The sequence below is a fragment of the Galeopterus variegatus genome, unplaced genomic scaffold, assembly GCF_000696425.1.
Source record: "Galeopterus variegatus unplaced genomic scaffold, G_variegatus-3.0.2 Scaffold11653, whole genome shotgun sequence".
In the NCBI taxonomy this organism is placed as follows: Eukaryota; Metazoa; Chordata; class Mammalia; order Dermoptera; family Cynocephalidae; genus Galeopterus; species Galeopterus variegatus.
The window spans coordinates 22,284-33,795 of record NW_007737764.1 but is presented as its reverse complement, the minus strand read 5'-3'; the positions used below and the strand labels follow the sequence as shown (position 1 = coordinate 33,795).

General features: G+C 45.2%; 1 protein-coding gene across 1 annotated transcript in view; it reads right to left on the bottom strand.

The window, feature by feature from the left end:
* Positions 1-2,994: 2,994 nt before the first annotated feature.
* Positions 2,995-11,512, bottom strand: part of RPH3A (rabphilin 3A) — a gene marked incomplete at its 5' end in the record, with an annotated part of 28,213 nt that continues 19,695 nt past the window's right edge. Inside the window, 3 exons of the mRNA XM_008594823.1 lie at positions 2,995-3,817; positions 4,585-4,681; positions 9,692-9,773. Of these exons, the coding sequence (XP_008593045.1) occupies positions 3,687-3,817; positions 4,585-4,681; positions 9,692-9,773 (310 nt within the window). The remainder of the gene's footprint in view (positions 3,818-4,584; positions 4,682-9,691; positions 9,774-11,512) is intronic.

Here is an 11,512-nt window from a genome sequence, read left to right as displayed (position 1 = left end):
AAAAAAAACATAATTAGTCAGGTTAGGTGTACAAATACTTAGGAAAAATTTCCTCATGTGTATTCATCTCTGCTTGTTAGGCATGTTGCCACATTGGGGGAAGGAGATCAACCATTTTAAGGATGGAAATTAGATTTCTTTTCAGCTACCATCCATGACTGACTGGTGGTGGCTGCCTGGAATGCTGTGTTGAGAAGGATTCAGAGGCTGCTAGTAGGCTCTGTGGGAAAGATGCTGTATTGATTAGTGATGTCTGCCATGAACACAGGTATAGTGGCAAGAAGTGTCTTCTGCTGTTTCGGTGAGACTTGCATGGCTCTAACTGGCATCTCTCTTCCCCTGGTGGCAGCTAGCCGACTTGCAGGAAAAACTGATCAAGTTTTAGAGCAGTGGTTTTCCCCGTCATGATGGAAGTGGAAATCACAGGCATCAACGGGGAAATGTTTTCAAATATATACCTTGTCTTCAGGGTTTAGCAGAGTCTGCGGGGAGGTGGGGGAAGGATGAGTGGTTTAAAAATAAATCTCCCATGTGATTCTGAGGTGCCGACTTCTGTCCCCAACACTAAGAATCACCCTTCTGGGAATGAGGAAAAGGAAATTGTCTTAAAGTTGGCTTGGAAGAGAATTGACAGCTTCTTCTGGGAAGTAACCAGTGTTTCTCATAAAGCACTTAAGCACTTTTGGAATAGATTCTAGTGAGATGAAGAATCCTTCTGGAAAGTTTTCTACTCAGCTCATTTTCAGGACTGCTAGACTCTCTAAAGAGGGGCTATCTGTGAAGGCTAAATGTACAAGGGTACTTCAAAAAGTTCCTGGAAAATTAGAATTAAGAGATAATATGAATCTTTCCATGAGCTTCTTGAAGTACCCTTGCAGGCTGGAAGGTGCTAGAATACAAGGGAGATGCTTGATGATCTGTGTTATTATTAATCAGTGTGTAAGAACACTGGACTGGGAGTCCAATGATCTAGCTCCCTTCCTGGCATTGCCTCTGTGAAACGGTGGGCATGTCATTCCCTTTTCTGGGCCTTGGTTTCTTCGTCTGTCTGGTAAGTGAGTTGATTGAACTAGGCTCTGGCTCATTTCTTCTCTTTTAGCCTTAGCAATGTCTGATTCCATAACCAGCTGGGACTTTCCCCAGGGTGTGGGATAGGAGGGAGAGGATCAAGATGCTGCCTTCTTGTAGGATGGGCACCAGCAAAAAGCATGCTTCTAAGATGGTGAGGGGTCAGCCAAGTTACCCCGAGCCCATCTGCCCAAGATGAAAACCACTAGAAAGCAAACTCCACATGGGTGAAGACCATACCCGCCCTATTTGTCTGCTGTATCCCCAGTGCCTGGAAAATAGTAGGTGCTCATTAAATACTAACTATCTGAACCACATGTGTACTGGTGGGGAAGAAGACCTCCAGGAAACACGAAAGGAAAAATGCAGACCACCAGTTTTCTTGGATATTCCTACTTTATTTTTGGCTACATCATCACAAACAAAGGTGGTGGATGGTTGTGCATGCACCAGAGAGCGTGTGTATATTGTAGGCAGGGAGGTGGTTACATTTGTCAGGGAAAGCGTACACCCAGACTAGGGGCACTGTGAGCTTGCTGCATGCCGACTCTAGCATCAACACCAGTATCAGGCTTGGGTGACACAGCCAGCATGCTTTCTCCTAAGGGCAAACCATGGAAGGGAGGTGCTAGGCAGGGAGGTGGTTACATTTGTCAGGGAAAGCATACACCCAGACTAGGGGCACTGTGAGCTTGCTGCATGCCGACTCTAGCATCAACACCAGCATCAGGCTTGGGTGACACAGCCAGCATGCTTTCTCCTAAGGGCAAACCATGGAAGGGAGGTGGGCTGAGAGTAGGTGTCACAGGGGACTAATGGGGAAAAACAGGGTCAAGAGGAAAGATGGTGGCCAGGAAGCTGTTGGCCACCTTGGGGAAGGTGAGGAGCTTGTAGAAAATGGTTATTCGAGGCAAGAAATGAGTCCTTTAATGAGTTGTGCAGGGAGCTGAGAGTGGAGGGCATTGAAAGGGAAGGTTAATAGGTGTGAGTTTGGGGAAAGTGAGGGTTTTAGAATCCATCTGATAGCTTCTGTAGAGAATGGTGGGGGGTTGGGATGATTCAGGTTAATTTTCACAGGGGAGGATTTAATCAGAATTGGGAAAACCAAACCTTTCTCACAGGGCACTGAAGATTGCCCAACCCCAACCTCAACTCAAATTTATATTTGTTTGCCCACATTGCCTTTTCCTCTTTTTTTTTTTTAGGAGGAAAAACTCAGTGACTGATAATGGACCAAAAGCCTTTGGCATCAGGGTCTGCCAGTGTAAAGTTTTGCATCTACGATGTTGTCTCCCAGGAAACTTAGTAAATAGTGTAAGAGACAGAAAGAGAGGCAGAGATTGGAAGTGGTTCTGAATGAGGGACAGATGGGAGAGAGTCAACGAAACAGAGTCAAAGAGTATTGGGGGAGGGGTACTTTGTTCATTTGTCTAAGAGCAGAGGAAGGAGAAAGGCTGGGGGCTTCGGAGGAGGCCCCCTCAAACCCATAGCTCTGGGCTTCTAAATGCCTCCTGTGTGCCCACTTGGGTGGGGGTGTGGTGAGAAAGCCCCCCTATGGACGTCTATGTGGCAGCACCAGCAGTCGGCCCAGGGCCCAAGGGTATCTGGCTGTGCCAACAGGAGAAGTGGGTGATTTGACAAGCATGGGCCCAAGGGGAGCTTTAGGTTTTAGCCAGTTCCTCAGAGTTTGCTGGGCAGGCTGGTGAGAAAAAGCGACAGGGTGAGGCTGAGTTAAGATGCACTCTTTTGTTTTTGCTATTACACCCCCTTAGAGAGGGAGAAAGGAGAGAGGAAGAGAGGCAGGGAGTAGAGAGAAGAGATGAGAGGCTGAGAAAGGGAGAGATACTTATGATGAAAGAGTCAGGAAAAAGGAAGAGGGAAGAGAAGAGAGAAGGCAATAGAGAAAGGGTATTATTATTATTATTATTTTTGCTAGGAAGCAAATAGGTGACATTCTGAAAGAGGGGGCTGCAAAGTCCCTCGATATATTCTGTATGTCTATTTTCCAATGCATTTGGAACAGGGAGGGTGGTTTCCTGAACACAGTACTCTGTTTTCCTGGCAATTGGCGTGTGTGCTGGAGAGACAGTGGGAGCCTGGATACTCCATTTCTGCCCCAATACTTGTCCTCATGGTGTGTTTGAGTCTGCTGACAACTGAGGGTACATGCAGACACAACACAGGGGATGAAAGGGGCGTGTGTGTGTGTGTGTGTGTGTGTGTGTGTGTGTGTGTGTGTGTGTGTACTCAAGGCCAGGAGGGTCTAAAAACAGTCCCAAAAGATGAAGAACCTTTGTAATTTACCCAAACTGCGAGGTTATTAAATGAACCACCTCTTTGTAAACATCTCCCCTTTCCCACCCCTACTGCTCCATCCTAGGGACCAGAGAGGGGCTGCGTTCAGAGCCTGCATCCCAGCATTGGGGAGGGAGCAGAGGTCTTTGGCAGCAGTGCCCGATGTGAGGAGGGGAAACCTCGAAGGCAGGCTCAGAGAGGGCAGCAGGAGATGGTGGGAGGGAGGCCTAGAGAAGAGAGACCAGAGTGCAGTGGGCAGCTGGGGCAGGCTGGGGGTGACCCGAGCACAGGGTGGGACATGGAGCTGGGGATCTCGCACTATCCTAATCGCTTGACACATGGTTCTCATTCTGTAGCTGGTGCCAACGCTCAATCTTCTTGTCCTTATTTTTCAGACACTCGTACCAATGTTTTAAGCGCTCTCCCTTGGCGGAGATCCCCAGCTGGCAGCCGCCTGAAGGACGAAATGAGAAGACAGGGACAGGTGGTCAGAACAGAGGGACAAATGGGACTCTCATTCTAGACCCAAATGTGTAGTTGGGAAAAAACTGCCCAGTGACTTGGGATGGCTCCTCCATAGAGGGTGGTTGTTATAATGTTGTTGCCATTATTATTATTACTACCAGCTTCTCTGCCTTAAGAACCTGCAATGACTCCCTACTGTAGCACCAAGTCATAACTTCATTGTCAATTTTTTTTTTTCCTACAATTCACCATCCCACTCACTGAAACTTATCTTCCACTACTTCTGGGTACTCGTCATTTATTTCCAAAGAGTTCTTTCATCATCCTGTTCAACCCTGTCTTTACACCTTTCTCAGGAGGTGTGCCTTGCCTGGAGTTCCCTCCCTGTGCCACATTTAACCACTCATCTTCTTCATTATTGGAAGGGAACTGGAAAAATTAAAACCTTCACCCTGGACTTGCAAATAGTTTAAGGAGAACCCCTTTTTTCTGCAGAGATCACATACCCCACTCTCCTGTGATTTAACTCTTCCACTGGAGGTAACCTGTTCAGCATATAATCAAGTTTATAAGCCCTTCCATAACAAAGGCATCCCCAAATTGGACCGAAGTCAAAATCATGTGTCTTGACATAGCATTTGGACAATGTGTGAAAAAGAAAAGGAGTGACCTCAACTCTGCAGCCCTGGGTGAGGCTCTCTTCTTCTGGGGCAGACAAAGTGAGGTGGGGAGTTTTCTGGAGTTGAAAGCACTCACCGATATAATCATTGGACTTGCCGATGTCATAGTCCCAGACGGAGATGTCCAGGGACTTCTTTGCCAGGTCACTGTGCTTGATGTCATAGAAAAACTCCTGGATTCAACAGAAAAAGACATCGAGTGAGAGGGTCCCTTGAGCCTTTAGCATAAGGAGGTGAGGCTGAGTCCTAGGAGTTCATGGGCCAAGAAGAGCCCCTGAGCTGGGCATCCTGGGAGCGAAGAGGTCTTCCCTTGCTGAACCTCTGCGATAGGCCCAGTGATCCCCTTTCATCAAGTGCTCTGTATAACAGCCCTGAGATCCCCCTTTCAGTGAATTCTCTATTTGATACTGGGAAGGCTGGTGAAGTTTCTAAAATAGAGCTGGTCCTGGGCCGGCCCGGTGGCACACTGCTACAGTGCGCCGCTTGGGAGTGCGGTGGAGCTCCCGCCGAGGGTTCGGATACCACATACAGACTGGTTCCAGCTCACTGGCTGAGCGAGGTGCGGGCCCAACACCGAGGGTTGCGATCCCGTTGCCGGTCCCGGTCCGGTACGGGCGCGACACTGAGGGTTGCGATCCATTGCCGGACACGAAAAAAGACAAAAAGGAAAAAATAAAATAAAATAAATAAAATAAAATAAAATAGAGCTGGTCCTGCTCAACTTTCCTTAAAAGCAGATGTCCACACACTTAGTTCTTCCCTCCTGGTAACTTCTGAAAGGGGTTTCCCCTCTCTATTGTTTAAGGATTAAAGATAGTTGAAATGGTCTGAGTGTTTATGTCCTCAGAAATAACCACAAAGAAATGATAAGTGTTTAAGTGACAGACATGCTAACTACTCTGATTGGATCATTATACAATACATGCATGTGTTGAAACAATACACTGTACCCCATAAAAATGTACAATTAAAATAAATTAATTAAAAGTAAAAATGTAAGCCACAAAAAAATAACTTTCCTGCTCAGCTACAAAATTCATTCATGTTTATTGTTAAAGCAAAGAAGGGGAAAAAAAAAAAAAAGATTACCCATTACCTGTAATCCAACTATTCAATAACCACTGTCAACATCCCCTCATGCATGTTTACACTGATGTATGTTTTTAAAAAATGAAATAATACTGAATACACAACCTATGGTAAAAACCAACTTAGCATGTTTGCAGATATTTTTCAAATATTTTTCTCCATCATCATTTTAATGGCTACATTTAATGGCTTTGTGGCTATTCCATAACCTAATTCCTAACAGTTGAGTATATAGGTTGTTTCCAATTTTTTGCTACCATTAATGATACCATAAAATACACCCTTGTGACTAAATAATTATGTACGTCCATGATGATTTATTTAGGGTAAATTCTAAGAAATGAATTTGAGTTTGTAAAATTTTAAGATGCAGAATGGTGGGCATACTGTGAAGCCATTTGTGTGCAATAAGAAAGCTGGTTACACATATGAGTGTATTTGCTTTGTATATATGTGGGCACTTCAGAAAGTTCATGGAAAGATTCATATTATCTTTCAGTTCTACTTTTCCATGAACTTTTTGAAGTGCCCTTGTATATAAATCTCAGAAAGGGCTACTGTTGTTTCAGAAGAATAGAAGTAGGGGCTGGAGGTTGAAGTAGGAAGGGGATTCTGATTAGACACCCTTTTGTCCTTAAAAATTTTTTTTTATTGAATCATAATTGATTATACATATTTTGGGGGTTCAACATTGACATATGTTGATCAAATCAATATTACTTGCATATATATTGTTACAAATCATACTTATTCTTTATCCCCCTTGTCCAATCTCTCCCCACCCCCCTCTGCCTCCCCTTTCCCACCTCTGGTAACCCTAGATTTCTTCTCTCCTTCTAAAAGACTCATGGTTACTCTGTTGATTTGTTGCCTAGGTGATCTAATACTGAGTGGTGTGTTCAGGTCCCCCAATATGATTGTAGAGCAGGTGCTTCTTCTGTCTCTCTGGAATGGGCTTTGTGGAGAGACATGCTCTTCTTTTCTTTGGTCTCTGCTGGTGACTTTCCTTGTGTCAATGCACTCCAGTGATTGGTGGACTATCTGCATGGTGGTTGTGGCATCTAGCTGCTTTCACAGCAGCCATGGTTATTGTGGTGGTTGTGGTGGGCCACCCACATGAAGGTGATGTTTTTGGCATGCTCCTTACCTAGTTGCTGGTGACTCCCAGTTCCATGCCTCAGGACCCTGGGCAGGCCCCATGGAACTGGCAGTGTGCCTGGTTGTGGGAGGAGGGTCCAGTCCCTGGCTCTATGCCTCAGGAACCTGGGTGGGCCCCACTGGGTACTCTGTTTTTTCTTTTAGTTCTGTATTGGATTATTTGCTGTTCCTACCACTTAAACTCTTCACTGGAACTAATTTGTTGTACAGTGCTTACTTCTAAAATGGGGGATCTTCCTGTGGGGACCAGTACTTGAGCTCTGTATTTGAGCTAAATTGCTGCTTTGCTGCTGAATCCCTGGGGAAGACTTTTTGTGCAGCTCAGGTTTTAATGGTTGACTTTGTAGGTACTACTTGCAGGTTTAGTGAAATCCACTGCACCTGGGTTGTGTAGAAACTCTGGTCTGGGCCTGAGTCTTTTCATCAAACTGCACCCCATGCAATTCTATATTCCTGAACACTTTCCTCTGATTGGTCCTCTGCTGATTGGGGAGGAGATCAGCTGTCCTTGCTGTGCCCCAGTGCTCCCCCCAGTGGGCCTGTCTCCCCCACTGCCCATGCTCCAAACATTTCCCATGGGACAGGCTGTGCTCCAGTCCCTTGTGATGATTCACCGGCCTCTGAGTGGCTCCTTTTTTTCATTCATAGTGGCTCCTTGGTCCTATGTGGGTTCACAGGAACACTATTAGTGGTATTGCTGGCCTGGGGGCCACCAAGGCCCTCTTCTCCCCTGTTGTCTTCAAGCAACTCCATCTGAAGGGCACAGTTGTGGCTTTTGCCAGCTCCTGCTCCATGTGCTCAGCAGCTCCAGCCTGGAAATGGCCATGATTTGAAATGGTTGAAGCAGTTTTTTCTTTCTTTCATCATGGCTTCTCCTGCCTTCATGCACTCTGTAGGTCTCTCCTCCTCTTCCCGTGAGCTCTAACAGCCCCAGCTTGGTTGTTGCTGCTTTTTAGTAGTTGTAAATTAGTTGATTTGTGGGAGGGAGTGATGCTGCAGACTGTTCTGCCATCTTGACCAGAACTCCTTTTGTACTTTTTGAATTCTGAAATATGCAATGATATTACCTATTCTTCAAATAAATGGAATATAAATTTTTCAATTTTACAGTTTTTGAAGTGTTTTCATAATCTTCCCTTCAGAGTTTGTGTTGGTTTGTTCATTTCCCCACATGCTCACCAACACTGAGCATCAATATTTAAGAATATTTTTGTGCCAATTCATTCTGAGATTTGATATCTGGTCTTGGTTCATATTTTCTTTATTGCTAATGAGTTTATTGAACATTTGAATTTTATTTTATTTCAGATTCCAGGAGAGGGTAGGGCAGGACAGCTGTAAATGGCTCCTTACTCAAAATTCATGAGTTTGAGTTAGGAAATCAGGGGTCCCATTGAAAAAGGGGCCTGGGGAAGAAATACAGGACTAGGTGGTCAGTGATTGCTCTGTGCTCTGTTTATACAGTACATTCCCCATGTACATGCATATGGGTGTATTTAAAAAAGAAAAACAGTGCTAAGCCTACTGCACTGTAGCTTCCATTTCCCACTTTGCAACATACCGTAAAAACCAATATTAGCCAGCTCTGACCCAACATCACATCCCAAGGGTGGGGCCAAGAAAGGAAAATGTAGTACGTACAACAGAACAAGGGCTGCTCCAGGGCAGATGTGGAGATTAGAACGTGAACCACTGCCTGCTCAGGGCCTGGAGTGAGGCTAAGGGATGGGGGTCCAAGCTCAAAACTGGTGTCATATCACCTGATTGTGCATTTCTTCTTTCTCTTTATTTTTGGTTTAAGATGGGAACCATACACGTGGGTTCAGTTAGAACTCATCCATTCTTCCATTTTTTTTCTCCATCCAATCCTTTATAATGCAATAGAAATTTCTGGACTGCTAGTGTCTGTCTGGCTTGTCAATAGATAATTGAAATCCAGAGCAATAGCATAAGGTGGAAGGATGCGCAAAGGCTGCAAATGTAGAGGAAGCATACCTGCAGGAACTAACACTTACAATGAGTCTTGAGGGATGAGTAGGAGTTTTCCAGAGAGGAAAAGAGGGAGACAGTAGTCCAGGAGAAGGGAGAAGTTGGTGCAAAGGGACTTGCATGGACTTTTGTGTGATTTGAGGAGGGGGTATGTTAGGTGGGGTAGGAATGGAGGTGAGTTGAGGCTTCACTGTCATGCTAAGAAGTAAGGGAGCCATCGTTAAGTTTATTTAAGAAGTGACAAGTTAGATTTGTGTTTTGGAAAGCTCACGCTATGTAGAGAAGTTACCACACACAGAGAAGTGAGTCAGGAGTCTACTGCAATAGTCCAAGCATGAAGTCCAGGGTTTGAGCCAAGGCAGTGGCAGTGAGAACACAGAGGAAGGAGTGCATTCAGTGGGTACCTAGACAGTGTGAGGAGTGACAGAGAGGGCAGCGCCAACTGAGTGGATGGTAAAGGGCATCACTGCCCATGTTTATTCTTCAAACTTCAGTATTATAGATTATTTGATTTGGTAAAGACATTGGAGATGATTTAATTCAGTCTGTCTCTAAGTGTAGCTTCCTCCCTATGACAATCTTAATCCGTGTCCTTTTGTCCCAGGCTTGATTCCCTCCAGTGACAAGGAACTCATTCCCTCTTCTTTAGATAATTCAAGCTGGTCTATGACAGAAACATTTTTTTTTTTAAAGATGACCGGTAAGGGGATCTTAACCCTTGACTTGGTGTTGTCAGCACCACACTCACCCAGTGAGCTAACCGGCCATCCCTATATAGGATCCGAACCCGTGGCCTTGGTGCTACCAGCACCGCACTCTCCTGAGTGAGCCACGGGCCGGCCCCAGAAACATTTTTTGACGCGAGTTACAACATTCTAGTAGGAATTTGTTCCTCTCTCACACACAGGAAATATCCCCAAGCATGATAAAGAATGGGGCAGCCTTACCTCATTAAATTCGGGGTTCAAGGTTTTCTTTTTAATTTGAGTCTTGTGTTTGGCCTTCTTTCCCATATCTGGTTTCAGCCAGCTGGGAGGAGATATGAGAGGCTGTTATGGATGGAGTTTAATGAATAAGAACAGCCCCTTAATGACCCCAAAGCCTCCTTCAAGTGTCAGGATAATAATTGATGAATAAATCAGAAAGTGAATCATCATTGATAATGACCAATGTGCATTACAGCAGCTCCCTAGTGCCAGCCACTGCACTAAACACCTTAGGTATATTCATCCTCACCTGAACCCTAGGTGGTGGAACTATGACCACTCATTTTATATATACAAAAACTGAGGGCTCAGAGAGGTTGAGACATGTGCCCTAGGTCACACAGCTGGGACTTGAACCCAGCTGATACATCTGGAGTCTGTGCTCTTAGCTACCACTTTCTCCCTAGGGATCAAATTGAGGGTCATGGCTGGTGGTGCTTGTGTTTCACCATCTGCTGCCCCTTAGGCTGCCCCCAAGTCCTGGGGAGATGCTGGGCATATGGAGAAATAAGTAGATATATAATCTGATTACTGACAGTCCACTGCTCAAAACTATTCACTGGCTTCTCTTTGTCCTCAGAGTAGAGTTCAAAATCCTTTAAGTGGCCTTAAGACCCTGTGTGGTTGGGTCCCTGCTCTGTCCCAGCCTAATTTTTGCCACGCTTTTCACCCCACTACTCTCTCTCCTTTCGACCCCAGGGCCTTTGCACACACTGTTTCTTCTGCCTAGAAGGCTCTTCCCCAGTGTAGGCACAATGACTGCCACGTGATAGGTGCTCAGTCAATATCTGTTGGCTAACAAAATGGGCTAAAAACTCCTAAGGGCTGGGACATTTGGGTTCTAATTCAGGCTCTCACTAGCTGAGCAACTTCGAACAGGAGAGTAACCTTACCGTGCTTCAGTTTCCTGACCTTTAAAGAGGGCAAACACTTCCTTCTCATGGACAGAACTGTTCTTGAGAATAATTTTTAAGAAGAGAATCAAATGAGGAGTTGAAAGTTACCAAGTGCTGAGCAAAAATAAAAGGTAGTTCTGACTTTTAAAAATCTTTATTCGACTGGAAACTGCTTAATGCTTTCCTGTTTCTTTTCCTGCAACTATGTCCACCAGGGCAGCTGTTTCACTAGTGACTACAGCAACCCTACTTCTGAAAGGACTGGATGGATGGGGGCAGGAATGGTGGAGAGAATTATTTAAGAAAACCAACTCATGTGTGGCTGAGATTTAATGGAGTACGGGACAACACCCTGTGTGCTCATTTTCTCTTGGGCCATATCAGGAAGCAGAACCAAATTACTCTTGGAAATCAAACTCATCCTGACATGCGTGTGTTCTTTGTTAACTAAATCCTCATTCAAAGAAAACCTGAAAGAAAGCCCACACTAGCCTGTTCTTGGGTCATGGGCTTAAGGGAAGTGCTGGTTTCTATTATCAGTGTCTCCCAGCTGGAGAGAACATTAATATCTTTGTCATGAGTAAGAGAAGTGGTGGTGGTTACTTATAACCATAATAGCCTGGATTTATTGAGCACTTATTGTGTACCAGACCTCATGAAAATACACCATCCAGATCTCCAACTGCAGGAAGTGAAATTGACTGACAAGCCTCTGGGCTCTGAATTCATCATGTTCTCGCTGAGGCCATGCCTCCCATGGGCTGTTCTCAGCCAGGAAGTGAACCTGGAAGGGACACTAGGCAGCCCCATTTCTGGGAGATGCAAGGATCCTCGGATGGGTGACTTTATGCTCAAGGATTCACCATTCCCCTGGTAGAGACTTCCG